The sequence below is a fragment of the Phyllostomus discolor genome, chromosome 2 (assembly GCF_004126475.2).
Source record: "Phyllostomus discolor isolate MPI-MPIP mPhyDis1 chromosome 2, mPhyDis1.pri.v3, whole genome shotgun sequence".
In the NCBI taxonomy this organism is placed as follows: Eukaryota; Metazoa; Chordata; class Mammalia; order Chiroptera; family Phyllostomidae; genus Phyllostomus; species Phyllostomus discolor.
In genome coordinates, this window is record NC_040904.2 from 193,504,579 (window position 1) to 193,530,563 (window position 25,985).

Here is a 25,985-nt window from a genome sequence, read left to right on the forward strand (position 1 = left end):
AAGCACTGAGGTAGAAGTGAAAGGATAGACCACATAAATAAATAAAAGAGAAAATGCATAAATAGACCTACACCTATATTATTATTAATTTTCAACAAAGCTTATAAGAAAATTCAATGAAGAGAAGATAGTTATGTCCATAAATGGTGCTGGAACAATTGGACATCTGTAAGAAGAAAACAATGACCTCAAACCATATCTCATCTCATATATAAAAGTTAGATCAAAGTAGATCACAGGCCTAAGACTGTAAATGTCTAGAAAAAAACAAAGGCAATATTTGTAACCTCGAACTAATCAATGATTTCTTAAGCAATATACAGAAAAGTACAAACTATGACACAAAGATTGATAAACTAGACTTCATAAAAATTAACAATTTCTGTTCTTTGAAACACACTGTTAAGAGAACAAGAAGACAAGCCACAGACTGGGAAAAATATTTTCAATGTGTATATCTGATAAGAACTTCTATCCAGAATATACAAAGAACACTGAAAATTCAAACAAATAAGCCAACAAATAAATGGGCAAAATATTTTAACAATCTTTCATGAAAGAAAAATATATAGATGGTATATAAGCACATTAAAAGATGCTCAACATCATTAACCATTAAGGAAATGGTAATTAAAACCACAATGAGATATCACTACATGCCTAATAGAATGGCTAAAATTAAAAAGTCCCACTATACCAAGTGTTGTTGAGGATGTGAAGGAAATGGAACTTTCACACACTTTTGGTTAGAATATAAAATGGTACAATCACTTTGGAAAAGAGCATGGTAGTTTCTTATAAAGTTAAACATACAACTACCATATGATCCCACCTTCTACCTCCTAAGTATTTACTCAAAAGAAAAGAAAACCTATGTCCATACAAAGGTTTGTACCCAAATGTTCATAACAACTTTATTTTTAGTAGGCAAAAACTGGAAACTACCTAAATGTCCATCAAAAAGTGAATGGATAAACAAATTGTGACATACCCATATAATGGAATATTAGCAATAAAAAGGAGTTAGCAGTTGATGCACACAGCAACATGGATGAATCTCAAAACAATGATGTTCATAATGACTCTGTAAAACTATGTACTCTAAAGCTCTAGAAGGTGCAATCTACTTTATAGTGACAGAAAGTAAATCAGAAGTTGCCTGAGGGTGGGGGGAGTATTGGGCGACAGGGAAGAGAGAGAGAGACACACACACACAGAGAGAGAGAGAGAGAGAAGAATTACCAAACACATAAAAAACCTTTTCAGAAGAATTGACATACTATCTTCACAGTGGTGACAGATTCACAGGTGACATATATACATATGTCAAAACTTAACAAACTTTATTCTTTAAATATGTTCAGTTCACTGCACATCAATTGCACCTCAGTAAAACTTTTTAAAGGGGGTGGGTAACAAAAGAAGTTGTCACAATAAGCTAGGTGAACAACAGTGGCTTGGACTAGAGTTAAAGGAGAAGATGGGGAGAAATGGTGAGCTTTAGAATATACTTTGGTAGTAGAGATGAGAAAAACTGTTGATGTCATGACTAAAAAACCGAGACATAAGAGCACTCCAGTTTGAAATCTGAACAACTGAGTAGATGGTAGAGCCATTTCCTGAGATGGGGAAGGCTTGGAAGTAGGAATACACAATATTCATCCACCATTGTTTGTGACAGTGGGAAACAAAGGCAAACTAGGTATCCATCATTAAGAGAATGGATACACAAAACGGAGACTATGCAGCAGCTAAAAGAATGAGTACATATACATAGTACAACACAGACAGATCTCAAAAACATAATGCTAGTAGAAATAGTAAAACAGTGAGATATATACAAAAAGCACTTAATTAAATATGAAATAAAGAAGAAAACTACTTATGTTATATGGATACAAACAAGCTCAAGTTATATATCAAACATTGACATATGTTCCTGTAGAACAAGGGTGTCAAACTCATTTTCACCAGGAGCTACATCAGCCTTATAGTTGCCTTCAAAGGGCTGAATGTAATTTCAACTCCTTAACAGTTAAGTAGTTACATTTATACAGTCCTAAAATTACTTCGGCCCTTTGAAGGTGACTGTGAGGCTGATGTGGCCCCCAGTGAAAATGAGTTTAACACCCCTGTTGTAGAGGGAAAGGCAGTGGAAGTAGGGAAACAGGAAGAAGAGGAAGAGAAAATAAGCATGAGGGAAGTATACATGGATCATAAAGACAGTGACCCCATGAACTGAGGAGTCCAACTCACTCCAGTCACTGTACTTAAGGTCCAGATATTGTTGATTAAAGTATAATAAAATAGCAAAAACAAAATGGATAAAAGGCCAAGGATTTGCCATATCACAAAGATTAAACAATCATATTATTTTCACTTTTCCTGCTGAGCCCTCAGATACTACATAGCTGTATGCTCCAAGGAGATTTTTCCCTCTCTGGATTTTCTTCATTCTCTTTTGTTACTGCTTTTTTATTATCTTTAATAAATGTTCCAAACACTGCATGTCCTAAATAAGTTTAGGGTATAACATTCACCAAAGGGGTCAGCTGTACCGTGCAAGGGCTGATAGAAAAAGTTTAGTTTTCTGTTTAACCAAACTTTCTATCATGAGACAAAGGTAAATGAATTGAGTCAATCACTGATCATAGCCCCTAATAAATAAATCTAAAAAAAAAATAAATTACTAGGAAACAAGCTATGTCTAATGTCACATCCTTAAAGAAGCAAAGCATTGAAGAACTTGATCTGATTCTGATGACAGGAGGTGAAAACCCTTACAAGAAGACTGAGCCTAGTCACAGAGAAGAGGTATACTGTCACAGAGTCACAGTCACAGAGCTGCAGGTATACTGTCTGCTCAGAGGAGAATTTAGGAGGCTGCTGTACACCTTTATTTCTCTTTGAATAACTAAAGGAGATTGTACAGCCAGTAACCTCCAAGCCATGGTCCAAGTGGAATCACTATCATTACATCCTTAACCAAGTGAGAGTTACTACCATCACATCCATAACCAAGAGATACCCCCTGGCCCCAGAACCAAAGGTAAGAGTTCATAAGGAGATGGGAGTTAGTTGCTACTACTTCCTTCTATGAACATTATAACTGGATTAAACTGACCCTTTGCCTTTGTAGAGTCAGCTATGGAATGCTTACATGGGTGGGGCTAGGGAAGATTAGGATAGATAGTGGAACCTCAGTTCTCCAAATTAATTCATTCTGGAAGGCTGTTTGAGAAATGATTTGTTCAAAATCAAATATCTTTTGTCACCTGAGAGACACATAACTGATCATACAGGTATCCTCATGAAAGAGTTGTTTGATCAACAACTGAGACATTTTCTCTGTGAGCAACCTGATTGAAAACCAAATTGTCTGAGATGGGAGATATTCAAGAACTGAGATTTGACTGTATTGTGTTTCTTGTCCTTAATCCCTCTAATTAATTCATGTACTAACAGAAACAACTACAGTTAGAATTTTTTTTTAATTTTTAAATTTGATAATATAGTCCTGGCCAAGATGGAGGCAAAGGTAGATACACTTTACTTCCTCACATAACCAAAAAACGGATAACAGTCAATTTAAAAACAAAAAACAACCAGAACCACCAGAAAGTCAAACTGCATGGAAATCCAACAACCAAGGCGTTAAAGAAGAAACATTAATCCAGGCTCCACACCAAGACAGGTGGAGTCAGGAAGCCAGGGTGGAGAGGACACACAGCAAGGTGGTAGCTGGTGAACTGGGATATCCAACATTCGTGTCCAGATAAGCCAGGAGGAACAACTGAGGAGCAAGACAGACCATGCAATGCAGGGTTCCAATGTGGGGAAATAGAGCCTCAAAACCTCTGACTGCAAAAACCTGTGGGAGTTGAGGTGGCAGGAGAAACTCCCAGCCTCACAGGAGAGTTAGTTGGAGAGACCCACAGGGTCCTAGAACATACACAAAACCACCCACCTGGGAATAAGCACCTGAAAGGGCACAATCTGCTTGTGGGAGGCAAGGGATATGACAGAAAGTGGGGCAAGAACCGAGCAACCTAGCAAGTGACATCATTCTAACCCCTCCCCCACATATAGCACTACAACACAGCAAAGTGGGTTGCCCCACCCCAGCGAATACCTAAGTCTCTGCTCCTTACAACGTAACAGGTGCAACAAGACAAAGAAATATGGCACAAATGAAACAACAGATCAAAACTCCAGAAAAAGAACTAATCAGTCAGGAGATAGACAACCTATCAGGTGCAGAGTTCAAAACAGTGGTAATCAGGATGCTTACAGAAAATGATTGAGTTTGGTCACAAAATAAAGGAAGAAATGAAGGCTATACAAAGTGAAATAAAGGAAAATATACAGGGAACCAACAGTGAAGGGAAAGAAACCAGGACTCAAATAAATGATTTGAAACAAAAGGAAGAAATGAACATTCAACTGAAACAGAATGAAGAAACAAGAATTTTAAAAAATGAGGAGAAGCTTAGGAATCTCTGGGACAACTTTAAATAATTCAACATCCAAACCATAGGGGTGCCAGAAAAAAAAGAGGAAGAGCAAGAAACTAAAAACTTATTTGAACATATAATGAAGGAATACTTCCCCAATCTGGTGAAGGAAATAGATATGCAAATCCAGGACACTCGGAGAGTCCCAAACAAGTTGGATACAAGAAAAAACACACCAAGACACATAATAATTAAGTTACCCAAGATTAAAGATAAGGAGATAATCTTAAAAGCGGCAAGAGGAGAGGACAGAGTTACATCCCAAGGAGTTCCCATAAAACTATCAGCTGATTTCTCAAAAGAAACCTTGCAGGCAAGAAGGGACTAGAAAGAAGTATTCCAAGTCATGAAAGGCAAGGAACTACATCCAAGATTACTCTATCCAGCTAAGCTATCCTTTAGAATGGAAGGGCAGATAAAGTGCTTCCCAGATAAGGTCAAGTTAAAGGAGTTCATCATCACCAAGCCCTTATTATATGAAATGTTAAAGGGATTTATCTAAGAAAAAGAAGATCAAAACTATGAACAGTAAAATGACAGCAAACTCACAACTATCAACAATTGAACCTAAAAAACAAAAACTAAACAAACAACTGGAGCAGGAACAAAATCACATAAGTGGGGGTCACATGAAGGGCTATCAGTCGGGGTGGGGTGAGGGAGAATGGGGGAAGGTACAGGGAATAAGAAGCATAATATAAGCAAAAAATAGACAGGGGAGGTTAAGAATAGTATAGGAAACAGAGAAGCCAAAGAACTTGTATGTACAACCCTTGGAGTGAACTGAGGAGGGGGGATGCTGGAGCGAGGGGGGATGAAGGGCAGAGGGGGATAAAGGGGAGAAAAAAATGGAACCGTAATAGCATAATCAATAAAATATACTTAAATTTGTTTTTAATTTTAACCAGGGATATGTTCTTTATTGATTTTAGAGAGAGGAAGAGAAGAGAGATAAACATCTATTGGTTGCCTCCCATGTGTGCCCAACCAGGGATCGAACATGCAACTTTTGATGTACTGGACAACGCTCCAACCAACTGAGCCACTAGGCCAGAGTGAACAAGAATTTTTAAATTCTTCTTTATTTTAAGATTAATTCTTTTATTTAATATTCACTGATACAAGCACTATTGTAGGTGTTTGGGATACAATGGTGGATAAGATAGAGTCCACATCCTAAAAAAAACTATAAAGAGAAAGATAAGTAAACAGATTACAATACAGTGTCATCAGCAGTACAGGATTGTGGTCTCCCTCCTTACTCACTTCTACATCTTTAAACAGCACCTTCTCACTTATCTATGTCTAAATCCTACTAAGAAAAAATAATAACTTTTTTCTCAACTTTGAGGCACTTGTGCATAAAATAATTCAAAGATCAACCACCTAAACTGCTTCTATAAATTTTCTTCTATAAAAATGTTTTATCATAAAGACCACTGTGATAAATTAACATACAAATCATACATTTACAGCACAGAAAATATAGTCACATACTGGTTTATGCATACTCAACAAAACTAAATTAGGTCATGGCTGGGACTTTAAGTAAGTGTGAAGAAAACCCCACCCTGCTCTCATCCTCTTTAGCATCCATCATTCTTTAGAATAAAGCTTTATCTGCACAAGGCCACTCTTGACATAAGAATATATTACCAGGGAAAAAGTAACATGTCAACCCACTAGCACACATAAAAACTCTCTAGAACATTAGCTATAGTACATATTTGCACAGATTTCATCAGATCAGCTCAGAAAATAACATAGAAAAGAGAAATTTTTGACAAAAGGGTGGATGTGGAGATGAAGGAGGCAGCATTAGTCACTTGAATGAGAAATATTAAAAACAAACTTTATGCATTTGTTAAGATAATATCTAAGTACTCTCAAAGAGCACCAGCAATAAACCATTAATCCCAGGAAGCTACATTAATCTTACATCTAGTAGGATATCCTAGAAAGTTCAGCATTCACTAAATATACACTCTTGGCTATCCAGAGGTGGTTCCCTCCTTTTAGTGACAGATCTGACAGTCTATCAAAGTCTGACCTTCTTACAGGCCCATTGTAAAGGAACTTCACAGCTAGAGGCCCGGAGACCATCTTTGCCAATGGTACCACACTTCTGTACCAAGCTGTTTGAAAGAATCCTATAAGAAATCAGAAAAATAATCAAGGTGACATACAAAGTAAAGAAGTTGGAAGGCATGAAAGAATAAAAAAATAAGCAAATTCTTTCTCCCTATTCAGACCCCATTTCTCTTAGCAACCAAAACACAGCAGAATAAAAAAAAATGTTCATTATCCTCTCTTTAAAATGGCATCTTTTGCCCTGGCTGGTATAGTTCAATGGATTGAGCATGGGACTGCAAACCAAAGGGTCATCGGTTCAATTCTCAGTCAGCGCACATGCCTGCCTGGGTTGTAGGCCAGAGAGGGGCCTGCAGCAAGCAACCATACATCGTTATTTCTCTCCCTCTCTTTCTCCTTCCCTGCCCCCTCTCTAAAATAAATAAATGAAATCTTTTTTTCTAAATGTCATCTTTTTTTGTCCTTACCCACTGTTCATTTCCTTCCCTACTCCCTATTTTTTTTCCTCTCTTCTTCATCTATTTGTGATCTAGTTCACATAATCTATCTCTCCCCCACCTTTGAAGCCTCTTACCTTGAGAAGTTTAAGACTGATCCATCTTCCCACCTCCAGCCAGAATTGTTCCTCAGACCAATCCAGTAAAAGTCTTCATCCAAGAAACTTTTGAGCAGGTTCTAAGAGAGAGATTGAAGATGAAAAAAGCAAGAAAGATGCAAAAAACAAAGAAGAGACACAGTGTTATAGTCAAACATTTATTCCTTACACCCTCTCTATCACCATCATTATGGACTGAATATTTGTGTCCCCCCAGATTTTATGTTCAAGCTCCAACCTCCACTTTGATGGAATTTGGGGGTGGGGCCTTTCAGAGGTAATTAAGTCTAGATGAAGTCATTAGGGTGGGCCCTCACTAAAGAAAGAATCAGTGTCTTTATATGAAGAGGCCAGAGCTCAATTTCCCTCTACTATGTGAGGACAAAATGCAAAGGTGGTTGTCTGTAAGCCATTAAGAAGGCTCTCTCACCAGGAACTGAATCTTCTAGCACCTTGATCTTGAACTTCCCAACCTTGAGAACTGTGAAACATAAATGTCTGTGGTTTAAGCAACCCAGTCTATGGTACTTCGTTATAACAGTCCAAGCTGACTAAAACAACCACGTACTTCAGATAAACTATTCTCTCTTCTAAATTCTAATTCTAGAGATTTGTTGCTTGCAGAGTGTATCGCTTCCTAGAATTGACCTGTATGTCTGTAATTGCATTCTTAATATAACAGATAAGATAAATATGACATTTCTACCTTCTCTTGCAGCTGCCTTCTTGATTGCAGGGAGCACCTGGTAGGTATTCAGATAACTTTGAAAGAAAAAAAGCTGGACTTTCAGCCAAGATAGAGGCATAGGTGGATGCACCGTACCTCCACGCACAACCAAGATTAGAACAACAACAATTTAGAGGCAGAATAACACCCAAAGCTGACAGAGAATTTATCTGAATGGAAGTTGGACAGCCAAGAAGTTGAAGTAGACCCATTCATCTAGACCAGTAGGAGGGGTGGAGAGGAGCAGCTGGGTGTGGGGCATGGCGCGGGTCACAGTGAGGAGAGCAGAGAGAGTTGGACGCATAAGGCAACTAGGGGAGTGTAAAGCATCTGAGGTGTGTAAGATCACAGCGGGTGGACCCTGAGTACGCAAGCGGCAGCCGGCAGACCCAGTGAAGCAGCGATTGTGGAGCAGGGCAGAATGCACAACCCAGGATCTCAGAGAAAGGACTAAGGTCCAACGGAGAATGGAGCTACCACCATTGTTCCCTCCCGCCCCCGCCCCCACATACAACTTCACAATCTAGCAACTGGGGTGCCCAGCCCTGGTAAACACCTAAGTCTCTGCCCCTCACCCTCACAGGAGCGACCAGACCAAAAAAATAAAAAAGAGAGAGAGAGATGTCTCAAACAGAAGAACAGATCAATGCCCCAGGACTCATCCTTTTGAGCCACCAAGAGATAGCCAGTCTATCAGATGCACAGTTCAAAACACTGGTGATCAGGAAGCTCACAGAATTGGTTGATTTTGTGTGCAAATTAGATGAAAAAATGCAGGTTACCATAAAAGAGATGAAGGAAGATGCACGGGAAACCAATAGTGAAGGGAAGGAAACTGGGACTCAAAACAATAGAGTGGACCAGAAGGAAGAAAAAAACAACCAAACAGGAAAGAATGAAGAAATAAGAATTCAAAAAAAAAAACGAGGAGAAGCTTAGGAAGCTCCAGGACATCTTTAAACGTTCCAACATCCGAATTATAGGGGTACCAGAAGGGGAAGAGGAAAAGCAACAGATTGAACACGTATTTGAACAAATAGTAAAGGAGAACTTCCCCGTTCTGGCAAAGGAAATAGACTTCCAGGAAATCCAAGAAGCTCAGAGAGCCCCAAAGAATTTGGACCCAAGAAGAAACACACCAAGGCACATCATAATTACATTGGCCAAGATAAAACTGAAGGAGAGAATCCTAGAAGCAGCAAGAGATAAGGGGACAGTAACCTACAAAGGAGTTCCCATAAGACTGTCAGCTGATTTCTCAAAAGAGACCTTACAGGCAAGAAGGGACTGGAAAGAAATATTCCAACTCATGAAAGGCAAGGACCTATATCCAAGATTGCTCTATCCAGCTAAGCTTTCATTTAGAATGCAAGGGCAGATAAAGTGCTTCTCAGATAAGGTCAAGTTGAAGGAGTTCATCATCGCCAAGCCCTTATTTTATGAAATGTTAAAGGGACTTATCTAAGAAAAAAAAGATAAAAAAAAAACATGTATAGTAAAAAGCCAGCAAACTCACAATTATTAACAACCATGCCTAAAGCAAAACCAAAAGAAACTAAGCAAACAACTAGAACAGGAACAGAACCACAGAAATGGAGATCACATGAAGGGTTATCAACAGGGAAATGGGAGGAGGAGAGAGGGGGAAAAGGTACAGAGAATAAGTAGCATAGATTGTAGGTTGAAAATAAATAGGGGGAGGGCAAGAATAGTATGGGAAATGTAGAAGCTAAAGAAATTATAAGTATGACACATGGACATGACTAAAGGGGGGATGTGGGTGGGAGAGGGTGGAGGGGAGTAAAGGGGGAAATGGGACAACTGTAATAGCATAATCAACAAAATATATTTAAAAAGAAAGAAAAAACTAAATACTGCTGGGGAAGCAGTCACCTTTTTCATTATCATTTAATACATGAACTATTATTAAGCCTACAGCTAATTTATTTTCTTTTTCTACTAAACTCCCATATCCTAAGTTCTCAGCAAACTTATATAAGACAAGGAAAAAAAAACAGATCTTAAGGAAACAGCTTAAGGTAAAGTTAAGTTGACTACCTATTAGAACAGAAAAAAGATTCTTTCCTCTGTAGAGTCTGACATTGAAATACAGTTTATATCATGAGGGAATTGCCTCTATAAATGAAATAAGATAAAGGATAAACCCCAGAAGATCAATTTTGTTGTAGGATTTGGTGTTAGTGTAGTGAATATATTTTGCAACAAATGATCACCTGGGATTTTGTTACAGAGTTTTGTTGTGATGTTTAATTTCCCCTGATGTGATGTTAGTATGAGGGGTATTGTGTTTGTTCATGAGCGAGAAGCTAATACTCTAAGTCTGAAGACCAAAAAATTAATGGGAAACCAGGAAAGCAAGATAAGAACCTCAGTGTTTCTATATGTTTTACAGTGTGAATGAATATTCAAAAGCATTCATATGTGCCTTAACACATAGCAAAATCTCCTGGCTATGTGTTGTGGGCAAGCATGAATGTATGCAGTAGCATTCATGAGTATCGATAACTGAAGTCTCTGTGTGTCCAGCAAATACTGTATATATAACTAATGAGATAGCTGCCTGGATCTTCTCTTTACTTCTTATTCTAATTCCCTGAAGTCACTGCAAATCCCTTGTGAAAGAAAATGGAAAACTAATAAGAAAGCATTTAAATTGTTTACAGTTCCTCCTATTTCCCAGCAAACTTGTTTTTTAGTGTTTTTGTTCAGTGAGTTGGTTTAGTTTCCACTAAGTTGCTGTTTGATCTGATAGATGTTAAAGAAAAAGACCATAACTTGGTCTCATGATCATTTCCTGACTGATCATTTGCCTCACACCTCCTTCCTGTACCAGTGCTTTGAGATAATCTGCCATGTCATCCGGCAGTAGCCATTACACAGAAAGTCGTGTTCTCAAATTCAATGAGCTTGATTCCTCTCCCTGCTCTGTAAACTTCTCTCCTTCAGAGGAATAGAGGCTCAAACGAGGCAATGAGATATGTTGTTTCATGGTTATTTAAGGGTAGGACTTGGACTTAGAAGCTAAGATCTTGGCATGTCTTCTACTGATAGAGTCCATCTTACTGTATCTCATCTCTCTCTTTAAACCGCACTCTCACTAGACCTGAAAACAGTGTGAGACCCATAGGAGGTGCCAAGAATCGCACTCACTCAGCCAGCTAAGACACTGTACATCCCCTTTGATGAAACAAGCCACGATGACAACTTGAGCTTTTATTATAACATTAAATTCCAATATTTGTTACTTCCTTAGGGTTTTGATGTTGCTACAGAACAGGATGATGTATGAATAAAAATGTTTATTAAAGCTAATACATTTTGTTTTTCATTATACCCAAGGTCAGATATCCTAAAACCTGGGCTAGAAGAGGGAGATCCAAGATGGCAGGATATTCCTGGACTTCCTTCAGGCCTTCTGAAAAACCTCCTCTAAAAGTTTCTTAAAAATCAAAGAAAATTATTTTCTTCTTTAAATTTCAGGAAAAAGCGTTTTTAAACATCCTCATTTTGTTCCAAATATACACATTTTTGTTCATTTAAATGTATCGGTATTTTCTATTGACAGCTTACTTAGTTGAATACCTTTGAAAGAAAATACTCTTTTTTATCCAGAAGCTACTAAGAAAGCAGTGAGATTTCAACCCTCTAGGATTATTACAATACCACCAGAAGTCCCATTATGATGCCCTTTTTATTCTACTCCAGAAAGATGGTTACTAAAAAGTAAGAATGCTAGAACAGTGCTCCTAATGCTCTCTCTAGACTATAGCTTCCTTTCCCTACTTGGAAACTTTTGCTAGCATAATTAAATGATCAAAGAGTTTCTCTTCTAATGTCAAGAAGAGCATAAAGCCTCTTTGCACTCCCAGTAAAGACACTAAAGGAGAATGTCTTGGCTTGGGCAGCTATGACAAATTACCATAGACTGGGTGACCAAAACAATGGACATTTATTTCTCACAGTCGGGAGACTGGGAAGTCCAAGATCAAGGTGCCGGTAAATCTGATGTCTGATGAGAACCTGCTTTCTGACTTGCAGGCAGCTGTCTTCTCATTGTATCTGCTCCTTTGGTAGAGAATAGAGAGAAAGGCAAACTCATTTCTCTTCCTATTGGAGCACTAATTCCATGATGAGTGCCCCACCCTCGTGATCTAATTACCTCCCAAAGGCCCATCTCCAAATGCCAACACATTGGGGATTAAGGATTCAACAGGTGAATTTTAGAAGGTCACAAATATGCAGTACATAACAAAAATAGAACAAAATCTTTTGTGCTATTTGCCATTTTCACAATAACTTCTATTTTCTCTTCACCAGATTTCAATTCTGATTTCCACTGAATACACGTGGTTGTTAGAAAAACCAGCACAACTTGTTCACTAGAACTTCCTTCCTAAATAATCGACCTCCTACGACAGCTTGTCTTCTCAGGGTAAAGTACCCTGAAAACAATTATGTCTCATTACGCATGGTACTTGAGCGTTTACAAAATCCCTTTTCATTCTACTGCTAATTTCACTTGACGTGCTGGATATGCAGTATGGCATCTAGGAAAACAAAACAAAAACAATATACCAGTGCTTATCACTAGCTAGCTCTGTCCCTGCTATCTGAAGATGAACAAGTTGCTTAACCTGGCAGAGCCTCAGTTTCCTTGTGAGGATTTATTTAGCTTAGAGAGTTCCTAGGATTTCTTTCCAATTATAAAATTCTTGACAACCCTGGAAGGAATGCAAATATTATCAACCTCACCTTTATAAATTAGGAAGCTGGTTTTCATGAGGTAAAGTATCTACTACTCAAGGCTCCTTATTAAATAAGTATCAAATTTTCTCTCTCAGTGTTAAATGTTTGCATTATATGACTCTCCCTTTCTACTAATAAATAAAATCATATTGTGCCTCTGATTAATGCTCTCCAATAATTTCCATTTTCACTTAAAATAAAATATAAAATCCTTCCTATGTATTACAAGATCTTATACGACCTGGCCCCTTCCAACATTCTTTATTCACTTACTAGTTTCCAGTCACATGAGCCTTCTTCCTGTTCTCTGAACACGCCGAGGTCGTTTTTACTTTAGGGTCTTTACCTAGCTTTCCCTCTGCCTGGAATACCCTTTCTCTAGATTTTTACAGGGCTTTCATTCAGATCTAGGCATCAGCTCAAAAATTACCCTTAAAGATGCTTTCCTTAACTGGTCAATCTAGAATAGTACCTACATTCGCTATTATAACATACTGCTTCATTTTCTTGAAAGCACATAGCAACATATTTATTTGTTTAATGGTTGTCTGTCTTTCCTCTGACTAATAGCAACAGCCCTTAGTTATTACTATATCCCCGGCACCTAGAAAAAATACATGAAATTATGTCCAATACTATTTATAGAATTCAAGAATATAGAGTCTAGTCTTATGCTACAAGAGATTAAAACCTTTTGAATGCAAGGTCTCTGCATTTTTTACTTTACCCTCACTGAGTACTTAATTGTGTATGTTGGGGGTAGGGGAGTAAACTGAAGAATACAGGAAGGATAAGAGAGATGAAATAATATCTTAATTTTCAGAATAGCTTGAAACCATTTATGCATTTCTTAAACAATATGCTACAAAGGATTAGTTAAATTAGGGGAAATTAGTTTTTCCTCATTTCTCCAATGGAATTATAAGAAAAAGCGATGCAATTCTTTCTTCCTCTCCTCACAATAAAAGTAATGACAACTGTAATAATAAAGCACACAAATGAATAAAGACTTGCTCAGAAACCTCATTTAGCATCTGAAGAGCTAGGCTTAGAGAATGCTGCTTACCAGTGCCAATCCTGCACTGAGTACTCTGAAGAGCTGGACAAAACTCTAAGTCGCCACTTCTCACTGGTGAGGGTGGACAGTAAAATCTTAGTGAAGTGCTTTCACTTGAACACCTTTCCCCTGGAAGAAGCTTTTAAAACCAGAATGTAATTCTTATATTCTGTGTATTCGTGGATAATGTGTGTGTGTGTGTGTGTGTGTGTGTAGAACAGCATAGAGGTATAAACAAAGACTTACTTAATTCAACTCGTGACCTCTAGAGAAGGTGTGAACTAAAGAAGTTAGGTGTTAAGTGACTTTAGAGTTTGTAATGTTTGATTATATTGTAGAAGGGAAAAAATTCAAAACCTAAATGCAAGATGAAGACAGAACCCAAACATATAAAATTAGGTACATTTTTCTGTCCTTTTTCTTTTTTTTTAAGTCAATATTTATACCTTACACACACACTTTTGCAGGTAATACTTTAAAATTGTAATTAATGTATTTTAATGTGCAGAATATATTCCTTAAACATCTGAAATTAATGTGGTTTATGGAGCACATCTATTATTTCAACCCATAAAGAGGTAAACTACCAATATATCAAAGCTACTAAATTGGCCATGTCTTTGACTGGCTAATTTAATTTCAGAGACCACATCCTAAAGAAATGACCTCAAGGAAAATAATTTACATAAATATGCTCATAGCTGCATAAAAATTGAAAATAAAAATTTTGTCTTAGAATATAAAATAAGACATAACAAAAATAATACAGAATTTAAAAAAAATAAACACCTAGAACAACATATTGTTTGAAAACAAGAATGAAACAATGATATATGATTTTTAAAAATGCAGAACATAGGCCCTGGCTGGTGTAGCTCAGTGGTTTGAGCTCAGGATGAGAACCAAAGGGTCACCAGTTCAATTCCCAGTCAGGGTGCATGCCTGGGTTGCAGGCCAGGTCCCCAGTGAGGGACCATGTGAGAGGCAACCACACAGTGATGTTTCTTGCCCTCTCTTTCTCCTTCCCTTCCATTCTCTCTAAATGAATAAATAAAATCTTTAAAAAAAACCCAGAACATAATTACAGGATGACCAAAAAGCCTAGAAACATAGGATAAACATATTTTTAAACAATATGTCTGATATATTTTTAAATAACAGCATTAATATGTTTTTCTTCCATCTCCAGGCCCTTTCCAGGTAAAGTAGTTAAATCAATGAACATAGCTAAAAATTTGAAAATAGTACAATACAGAGCACCCATAAAGTCTAAACTCAATTTAATCTATTGCTTAAATTTAGAGTTATTTCAGCTGAAAATGTGTCCAGAAGTTGAATAAAAACACACTGAGCATATTACTTGTACGTATTATTTTTAAATAAGTTTTTCCTGTTTCCAGACTTTTTAGATATCCTTTATTAAGTAAACCTGGATTACTGTCATATCAAAATATGCAGAAAATTATGCCAAGTGAAATAAGCCAGTCAGAGAAAGACAAATACCATATGATTTCACTCATAGGTGGAATCTAATGAACAAATTGCACTAACAAGGAACATGAGGCCAAACTCATAGATGGAGAGCAGGATGACAGCTGGGGTGGCGGGGCAAGGTTAAGGGTGGAAGGATGGAGCAAAAAAGGAAAAAGGACTCATGGACATGGACAACAGTGTGGTGATTGCTGGGGGCACGGGGTTGTATACAGTGACTAAATGGTAATGGAAAAAATACAGTAAACTTTTTTTTTTAATCAAAATATGCAAATACATTAAGAGAGTTCAAAAACTGACAGGCTACCAATTATGACTTTCATATTGATAAACATTTTCCCTATAATTTTGTGTATGTGTACAATACTTAAATAAGCCTTGTTCTATAAACCAGAGCACTTTAAAAGATCATAAAAAACTGTCCATCAACAAACAATGGATAAGCAAAATGTGATATATTCATATAATGGAATATGATTCAGCCATATAAAGGAATAAAACTCTGGTAAATGCTACTGCATGAATGAACCTTGAAATAATGCATGTCTAAAAAGATCTAATAGGCAAACTCAGAGAGACAAAAAGTAGAAAGGTGGTTAGGGGGAAGGAGAAAACATGGAGTTACTGTTTAATGGGGACCAAGTTTCTGCTGGGGACAATGGATTCTAGAGCTAAACGGTGGTGGTGGTAACACAACAAAGGAGCTGTACTTAATGCCACTTAACTGTACACTTGAAAATGGCTAAATGTTAAATTCTATACTATGCATTTTTTAAGTTTAAAAAGAAAAGATAGAAAGAGATATCTTAACCTATCTACCACACCTATGCTTGGTGTAAAACTCACGCTGGTTGCTTGATCTGTTTGTAAAGATAGGATGATAGAGGACACACAAGTTACCAGATCAGGAAGACCTCCACAGTGAAACAATTTCTTTATAATCCGCCCCGTGTTTCCAGTCATTTCTTTCCATCTTCCAACATACCATTTCAGGTTCCCTCATAAGGGACATACTCAGTTAAACACGTCATAGTTTACTCTGTGATACATATTTTACCACAATTTCATGTCTTAAGAAACAGAAGAGAAAAACAAAAGTTATTCTGGCTCTGGAGTTTATTTTGAGTGACAAGGAGAATTCAAGTGGAAAAGAAATACTATAATTAATTCCTACTATGTTAAAGAAATTTCCATATAGATTTTTCTCACTTAATATTTATAACAATTCCGGAAAAATCTTTCTTCACTTGGTACATAAGGAAATGGAAAGTTAAAGAGGTTAAGAAAATTGCTTGAGTTCACGTAGTAAGTACTGTAGTAAAAATAGACTCATAATGTCTGAAAGAAACTAAGCTCTTCCCATTACCTGATTCGACTTTAAAATATGGGGAAAAGTGACCAATTTGTTGTAGTGTTTGTACTGCAGTCTCCAAAGAAGGAAAATATGCATATAATTAGATTTAAACCCTAAATACAAGAAAAACCAGGGAGAAGACAAAAACAATCCCAAAGTCATAAATTCTAGTGGGAAAGATAGTTGAAGTGACTAGGTTGTTAAAACAGTAAACTCTAATTAGATCACCTCAAATTATGGTAATGAAGAAGAAAGATACTGTGAGGTAGGGAGCATCAGGACAAATCTTAAGAAACAAAAAAATTTCCACAAGGAACTCTCTACCAAATGTGTACTTTTTGAATAATACTTCAACAACTCTAAGGAAAAAATGCTACCAACCAAAATAAACTGAGCTTTGTGGGGGTAAAATAAGAACAAAAATCAAGGATTTGAATATATCTAAAACCTAAAGATAAATTCAAAAAGCAGGACGAACAACAAAGGCCAGATATCATATATGAACAGAAACTTAAGGAAATAACATAGTAATTCCAATTTCAGTTTCGTTTTATTTTCTTAAAAAATAAAATAAATCTTTATTTATTTTATTACACATCTGATATATTTTTAAATAATAGCATTAATATGTTTTTCTTCAATCTCCAGACCCTTTTCAGGTAAAGTAGTTAAAGCAATGACTTTACTTTATTTTGAAGTAAAGTAAATCTTTATTTATTTTATTTTTTCCATTACCATTTATCCCCCTTATACTCTCTTCCATTTCCACCCAAATCTTAAAGTCCAAGAGAAAAGACAGAGATAAGTGAACACTTGACCATTTTAAAAGTCTTTAAATCCCATGGACCATATCATGTACATTCCAGATTTCAAATTCAAATCATTTTTTTAAATATATAGGAAAGAAAAGACAACAGAAGGCAATTAATAGGAAGATTTTTATCTCGTTTTTCAGCATATACAAGACAGATTCTAGAAGCTGTCAAATACAGTATTTCTGTAAGTGACTTTAAAGGGTGGGCTAAAGTGGAGTTTAAAATCTGGCTCCCAAAGAAGAAAGAGAAGGAGGAGAAGAAGATGGAGGAGGAGGAGAAGGGGGAGAGGAACTGGCTTTGTCAGATTTGTGACCTTGGATTTGTACTCATCAGTGAAATGGAGGTGTTGAATTCTACTTTGCTATGAAGATTAAGAATAATATAGATAAAATACCTGGCATATAGCAAGTGCTCAATACAAGTCAGTTTCTATTATTGTTTTTATACTCTGCTATAGCTGAATATAAAAGGTGGGGTATATGTCCTGTAGCACCCAGCACATAGCAACGTAATTCCCTAGCAGTACTCTCCACCAGGGGAAGGCCAGTTTGAAAACTTCCATTTTAATATACCCATATGCTCTTTTGGTTGCCATTCAGACCTAAGTATGATACTAGGAATATCAAGTAAACCTTAACATGGTATGTAAATCTTCCCTTTGAAACAAAATAATGATAGTAGTACAAGAGGCTTATCAAACGAAAAATAAGTCGAGTTGGTTCTATAGAATCTGACAAAAGCTGAGGCAGAGAAAAAAAATTTAAGCCAGAGGACCAAAGGAATGTCAAAAGCAAAACTTATCTGTGGTTGCTATTAAATCTCTCAGGGACACTCCACCTTCTGAAGTACCCATTTGAACCGAAGGGCCTTAAGAGAAAATAAACCAGTTTTGGAAATACAGCCAATCTAACTCCATTCCACTTATGTAACAGCAGAGGCAAGGTCCAGAAAAAGCAAAGACAGAAAAGAAACGCAAAATTCCTCTAATAGCTACTCCATTCCACCAGGGGACCTTGGGGACACTGACATATCCACAACTCCCAGACACTCTCCGTACCTCAGCCCTTTCCCTCTGCATCTCATTCTCACATGGCATAGTCTGTAGCAGCTGCCGCACCACGATTCTCTGCGGCAGTGCCTTGCATTATGACTCGCTATTCTGTTTATCAGTAGTTGCCGAGCAATGTTTCAAGCTCTTTGCTCACTTCTGCTATTGATTTCAGTCAGTTCAAGTCCTCGGAAGCAGCTTTATCAGACTGAGAATAAAAGTTACTGCAAAAAGGCCCAGAAAGCAAGGTTACTGTTACCAGGTGCCATAAAATAAAATTTTACATCCCAAATACATTCTGCCACCTAGTTTAGGAAAGGCATAAAGGAAAAGTAAGTCACGGGGCTGGGCTGATTTGGAGTTACAGTCTATGCAAAATTTCAGAGGAAAAAGCATTTCTTTGATAGAAAACAAGAATGTAGATGCTTTAATCTTTTTTTTAGTGGGATATTATAAAATCTAGGAACTATATGTTCTCCCCAATTGACTTAGAGTAATTATCTCCCTGAATTTCCACTAGGGATGTTAATATAATTGAATTTTTAATAAGCTGTTTTCTATATCTTGATTCTATCCCCCTCCAAAATATAGAAAGCAATGGTAATACACAAAAATCATGTGTATGATTTTGCACTAAAAGCCATGCTAGGATTTCTTATTTTCTTTGTGTATGTTGTTTACATTAAGTTGGAATTTGAGTTTTTACCAGGTATCCACAGGATGTTACTCCTTATATTACCTTGAGATGCTGTAGGATTAATAAAGAGCTCTCCTCCAGCAGGCTAGACAGAAAGGATCTGAGAGGAGCCTGAGTGGAGCCCACCAGCTTAACTCTGAAAGGAGCTTAAGATCTCTCTCTCTCTTTCTCTCTCTCTCTCTCTCTCTCTCTCTCTCTCTCTCTCTCTCTCTCTCTCTCTCTCTCTCTCATACACACACATACACACACACACACGAGTTGCCTTCCTTCTTTCCCAACTTTCTGTAACTGCTTTCTCTTTATACACCCTAACCCACCCCCAAATGCTTCTTAGCCTGGAACTCACTAGATTCCAATGAATGAAGGACAAATATTAAATGAAAGGCATTTAAGCCCTTGCCATAGTCTCTTCGCCCCCATGCTGTCTCCCTTCTCACCCCCAAGTCCCACAAGCTCTCACATAGGAACCTGCTGCCTCCTTGTTGTTGGGCCCGTATGTTTCTGGATCTAATGAGTCTTTTATTAGACCTGTACTTCAGGTCCAATTTCCCTCTGTAACATACTCATCACTCTTCCACCTCCAATGTGCACACATATATCCTATGCAAACATCTAGGTTTCTATAACTGAAGGTTGTCGGGTCAGGCCAAATAAGGAGTGAGCAAGGAGGAGGCAGAGGGAGAGGGAGAAGAAGAGGAAAGAAGGGAAAGAAAGAGGAGAGAGAAAGATACTCCTTTCGTTCATTGAAAGAGCATACATGATAGATTTAAACAGCATTCACCAAGAAAACAACCTACATTCACTAAATGTTTGCATTTACCATTTCCTGGTTGTCTGTAAACATAAGGAGTTGTGAGCCTTTGGCTAGGCAGAATTCCAGACTAGAATTCCAGTTCTTTTTCTTCCTTGAGAAATAATAACAATGGTCACCATACCCCATCCAGAAGTCTGGGCAGCAATGACAGCTGGCACAAGTGGTGTGCTTGGAACCTAGAAAGGAAGAGGACCTGGTTCATAATCTTTATGGACCACTCTGTCTGGGAAATGAAATGGGAGATAAAATGGAATGTGACAGTCACAAGTGTCTTCCCTGTCCCACCACCTTCCAGATTAAGGTTTAAAGAGATGCACAAGAATGTGTTAGGTAAGAGAGATGGTTAAGCAAGTCAGGGAAGAGGAGGGAGACATGTCTCACCCACTAACTCAGCAGCCCTGAGCCTGGTCCAATAATATTGCCAGGTGTTCCAACATCACAAGAAAAGCTATGTTAGATGGGAGGAGGGAAACCCTTGAAATTCTATGTGTCATTTTCACTATCTGGGAAAGAAAGCCTTGAAACTGTGTGTTCATCCCAAGGCCTGCCCACAGAGCCCAAAGAAGAAGCCCATAACACTACTTTGGTTAATTGCCGATCTCTGGTTACAATCTCCTTTACAGGGAGTCCCTAAAACTTACAGAAAGAGCCCATTAATAATTTTGGGTAACTGCCCCAACTTTAATTAACTGCCTCCAGTTACATACCTGTTTTACAATAAGATGGACAAATAGAGTCTAATGCAAGATAAGGATTCAGGCTAACAGACCCCTACACATAGCTAAGTTTGGGTAGCCAAGTCCCCCCCAGGAAAGCTGGCACCACTTTTACCCATCAATCAATATGCAACTTCTTCACCCCTGTGCCACCAACTATATAAGTCCTCAGAACAAAGGACCTGGGGCTCTTGCCACCCTTGCTCTGACCACCCTTGCCCTTGCCTAATGCCACCTTCACCTTGCCATGCCCTGAACCTATGTCTTTTGCCCTCACCTCAGCAAGGCCTGTTCTCTTCCAAGAGAACATACCACTGATAACCCTGCTTCTGTACTAAAAAACTTGCTGATCTATAATTCTTTACTGTGTCTGCAAGAATAAATGGGTTTCTCCTGCAACAAATGCACGGCCTCAAGTTAAATACCTCATTACATCCAGCTCCATCACTACTACTGTACATTCCTCTAAACAAGGATGGGATGGAGACTGAAGGGGCAGGGGAGGAAATGGGAATAATCTGCTGAGAACTGTGAAGAGAGTAGCTACTTGTGCTAGTGATATTTATGCACATGTGATAAACCCATCAGATAAGATTACTGCATTTGCATATGTGTCAGTGTACTATCTATATAGGCTCAGCATATACACTATGTAACTGCATAACACACATTGCTTCAATTAGGCAGAATCTTTCAGAAGGCCCAACCTGACGCTCCATAATAATGCAAAAGAAAAGGACAGAAACTAGAAAGAGCAAATGTAACTAAACTAAAGTGTAGTTTGATTTTTGTGTCAGAAATATGATTGTCTATCATCATTGCAAATTGAATAAAAGACATTTCAGCAAAAAAATTTACTTCAGGTATTGAAAAAAATTTTCTGAAAGGGAAGAGTATCGGATACTAAAGAAAATACAGAGCATTCTCATTCCTTTAAAATGGTTGAATCATAGGTCTGTGAAAATAAAAGGGAACTAAATAAATTTTCAAGGTCATTTTAACCAATATTCCACAATTGTATTAATTTTTTACTTCCATGAAACATATTTATATAAACTTACCATAAGCAGAGTGGGCAAAGATGAGCCATTATATCAAGTGAACACACATGTAGGTACATAAGTGAACACTGACTATGTACTGTGGACGAGAAAGGAGTTCTACGAAAAATAACCTCGCAGGGTGGCCTGATCATAAATTCCTGCCTGGGCAGGTCATGGTAGGTACTCACATCCCAGGCCTGTAAATTCTTCAGTGAAAGGTTTTAAAGTAAACCCTGTCCGTTTTTCCTGTGCATCTAGGTTAATACACTTTCCAAATGCTGAAAAAACAATACCTCTCAAAGGCATAACCACCCTCAAGCGAGCACATAATCTTAACTAGCCTATAATCCAATCCCCACCTTGCTATTGTCTCCCACCTTCATGTAATCTTCTTAATTTTAAATACATTAAAGAACCCGAAAACCCCAGCTGGTGTGGCTCAGTGGATAGAGCACTGGTCTGCGAACTGAAAGGTTGACACTTCCATCTCTGGTCACAGCACATGCCTGGGTTGCAAGCCAGGTCCCCAGTTGGGGGTGTATGAGAGGCAACCCATTGATGTTTCTCTCCCTCTCTTCCTCCTTTCCCCTCTCTCTAAAAATAAACAAATAAGATCTTCTAAAAAATGAAAAAAGAAACTGCAAAAATGTTATTCTCTGAAGCATTTGGATCTTGCTTCCTGGCAATTGTCAATTTTGGCTCAAATAAACTTTTATAAAAGTTCTCTATAGATTTGGCTGTTTCTTACGTGGACAGTATCTATTCCAGATCTGAGAATTAAAAAGTGGGAAAGTCATCCTTTTTAATGTAAAGATTAGACAACTTTTGTATGGATAGCCCTGGCATGGAACCAATATAGGGTTCTAGAGATTAAGCTTAAAGTTGGCACCTTATATATTTGTGCTTTTTTCCATGCAACTATAACATTACCCAGCCTGAATAAGAATTTCCCAGATTCCCTAGGAATCTCCTTCTGTCAAAAGTAGGACTTGGATCTGAGGTGCTGACTGGTCCTGGGGCTGACCCCTTAGAATCCTAATGAATAGTCTATAAAACATGTCACTAACAATCATCCCCAGATAACATAAATCTAAATTAGGACTCTGGATTGTGAAACAATAAATGAAGGGCCTTCTGGATCATCATACGTAAGGACCTAGAAGAACTAAATCTAGAAAAGTTCATTTTATAAAATGTAAATGCTCTCTAATTGGAAATATACATATGTTTAATTAAATTATGACATATTTATAATGTGAAAAGTAAACAATAATTATTACCATGATAAACATGACAGTAGGTAGGAAAATGTTTATGACACAATATAGAATTATAAAGCAATATATAAAATTGTTAGCATGCTTTGATTACAACTATAACCAGCCTTACTTAAAAAAAAAAAAAAGAAGAAGAAGAAGGTGGGGAGATTTTAGAGAACTTGACTGAAATTCTATGAAGAGAATAAACACTTACATGAAAACATGTAGTGAAACACTAGGAGGCTACACCCAGAAACTGTTGTTTACAAGAGATGAATTATTTTGTTGAAATTATTTTTCATTATTCAAATTTTCTGCTATGTTATATTGCTTTTATAACACAAAGTGAATACATGGATACAATGAAAGATTGACTTTGGTTTAAATTAACACTTACTCCGGCACAGAATCCATATGCATAGCAGCACACTCAAAAGAACGGCACTCAGAAGCCCCGAAGCTATTATCATACGACGAGAGAAAGAGCACCTGGAAGAAGAAGCTGCAAGAACAGAATCCCAAGCAAAATCCTGAGTCATAATTAAAAATAAAGGAAAAGAAAAGGTGAGGGAAGGATATCTGGGATCTTGAAGCAATTTGGCCTAGTAGGAACTGAGACCCCCACCCTAAAGATCTTGGATCTGTCAAGAACTTGTTCTAAAGTCTAGAGTAACCATCTCTATCAAGTTACAAGCTATATTTATCAAGTTAAGAATACTTTTTTTCTGTCCTGATCAGTGTGACTCAGTTGGGTGTTGTCCTACAAAGCAAAAGGTTACCAGTTGATTCCCTTGATTTCCTGTCAGGGGAGAGGCAACCGATGTTTTTCTCCTTCTTTCTCCCTCCCTTCCCCTCTCTCTAAAAATATTTTTTAATCTAAAAAAAAGTTTTAAAATTTTTTTCAAGATTACTTCTTTTGAAGAAGTGAATACTTTTTCCTCTTAAATTTTGGCTCACACCGTCTCATGTTTCAATAGTGAGCATATAAATTGTTGCAAACTTTTTGGAGGACAATTTGGCAATGTCCACCAAAATTGCAAAAGCATTTATCCTTTACTTAACAACTTCCTGTTGATAAATTTCTCATACAGATACCCATGTGCAAAATGTTGTATTTGTAAGGCTATTCATGGCAACAATATTCATAGGAGAAAAAGATTGAATTCAGTTTCAATGTCTATTGAATAAGACATCAAATACATTTTAATATATTCATAACATAATATGCAGCTTCTAACAAAGGAATAAAAACATGTTTGGGGGGGTTAAGATTTTATTTATTTATTTTTAAAGAGGGAAGGGAGAGAGAGAGAGAGAGAGAGAAACATCAATGTGCGGTTGCTGGGGGTCATGGCCTGCAACCCAGGCATGTACCCTGACTGGGAATCAAACTTGTGACACTTTGGTTCACAGCCCAAGCTCAATCCACTGAACTATGCCAGCCAGGGCTAAGACACGTTTTTAATGGATTTGGAATGACTGCCAAGATATATAGTTGAGCTCTGGCCCGTGTGGCTGAGTTGGTTGGAGCGTTGTCCTGTACACCAGTAGGCTGTGCATTCAATTCCAAGTCAGGGCACATACCTATCTTTTGGGTTCAACCAATTGATATTTCTCTCACATCAGTATATAAATTTACATTCTCTTACTTAATATGTGAATCAGTTTTTCTTCTGCCAAAGTCTTATACTTGTCCTCACCTCACAGAAAAACAGAACTACCTGTAATTTAAACAGCTGGTTTACTCAAGACTTTACTAAAGGGATAAGTACCCACCACACACACACACACACACACACACACACACACACACACACAGTTCCTGCTTTAGTTCAAGAGCAATAAAGAATAACAGAACTGCCCTAGCTGGGGTTTCATAGATGAGATCATAGAAGTGAACCGTTAGAAAAGACTCTACCTGAGATCTAAGGTCTGATCCTTGACCATATACCAAATTTTCACATTCCAGTTTTGGACTTCGAACTGAAACTAACATATACCCTCAAATTACCTTCAATTTTTCTGCATCCTCTACTCAAAACTTATTCTACCTCCCATTCATCCCTTAGCCTATGGTAACTACGCACAGTTTTCCAGACTATGTTTACTTACTTTTTTGCTGTGGTCTGTAGTCATTCTGGGCTTGGGGTGCAGTAGACAATTCCAGTGGAGAATAAAGAGCATTGTCAATAATCTCCATCTAGTATCTTTCACTTCAGCTGAGAAAGTCAAATTAGAGAAGTATGGGGAGATGTGCGCCAGTGAGGAAATAGCCCAATCTGTAAACTGCTAGCAGGAAACTTGTAGGGTTTTTTTTACAAGATATAGGTGACAAAAAAAAGTAATTTTTCAGGAAATGACCAAATTCTGGGGCTGCCTCTAGAAATAAATATTCTAAACTGTGATGATTTGGTGGCCTCACCTTACTCTCTAGATGCTTATTAAATATAAAGGGTTGAGCAAAAGAAGGCTTACAGTTGTCAATATGCAAAACAGTTTATTCTTTTATTATTATTTATTAATTATTATATTGCTTTCCATAAAAACAACTCTAAACCTACTTTTTCTCCACCCTGTACATTAAATTGACTGTCCATCTCATCTAATTCTATGGAGCAAGAACAAGTTGCTCTTCAGCCAGCAATTTCAACCATGGAAACTGAAATAAAAATGAGAGTGATTCCTAGCTATGAGTTTATCTCAGATTTTGTATTTGCTTTTTTCCCTTTTGAGAAAATACATGCATGCTAAATGGGACTGATTCATGGATTCTTGGGCCTTTTGGGTTGTTATATGTAATAGAGAAATGGACTATTGGCTAAGTGTGCCTGGAATTATGGGAAAAAATGGGCTATTGCCCAATTATACTTTGTGAATATTCTGCTCCCCTATATTCCCCAAATCATTCTGCCAAGCGTGCTCTAATCTTTACCTTTCACAGTCTCAGAAATTCCATTAAATTTATCTCCCATTCTCTTGTTTTTGTATGCAAAGACA

At 37.4% G+C, this 25,985-nt stretch overlaps 1 protein-coding gene across 2 annotated transcripts; it reads right to left on the reverse strand.

The window, feature by feature from the left end:
- Positions 1-5,594: 5,594 nt before the first annotated feature.
- On the reverse strand, positions 5,595-25,280 carry KLRG1 (killer cell lectin like receptor G1). 2 transcript variants are annotated; one of them, XM_028533237.2, is made up of 5 exons: positions 25,101-25,280; positions 23,386-23,490; positions 19,977-20,146; positions 7,180-7,280; positions 5,595-6,664 (listed from the first exon to the last, which is right to left on the reverse strand). In XM_028533237.2, the coding sequence occupies exons 1-5, from the start codon at positions 25,186-25,188 to the stop codon at positions 6,553-6,555; spliced, it is 576 nt and encodes a 191-aa protein (XP_028389038.1). In that variant the 5' UTR covers positions 25,189-25,280; the 3' UTR covers positions 5,595-6,552. The 2 variants fall into 2 exon arrangements, with proteins under 2 accessions (XP_028389038.1, XP_035875261.1); XM_036019368.1 differs by lacking the exon at positions 23,386-23,490 and having other exon boundaries at positions 25,101-25,278.
- Between the last annotated feature and the right edge of the window lie 705 nt (positions 25,281-25,985).

Coding starts and splice junctions, on each gene's coding strand:
- KLRG1 (XM_028533237.2), bottom strand. CDS start 25,188: ATGGAGATTATTGACAATGCTCTTTATTCTCCACTGGAATTGTCTACT. Junction 23,491..25,100: donor CTACAGACCACAGCAAAAAA/GTAAGTAAACAT, acceptor CTGTTCTTGCAG/CTTCTTCTTCCAGGTGCTCT. Junction 6,665..7,179: donor TCAGTCTTAAACTTCTCAAG/GTAAGAGGCTTC, acceptor GATTTCTTATAG/GATTCTTTCAAACAGCTTGG.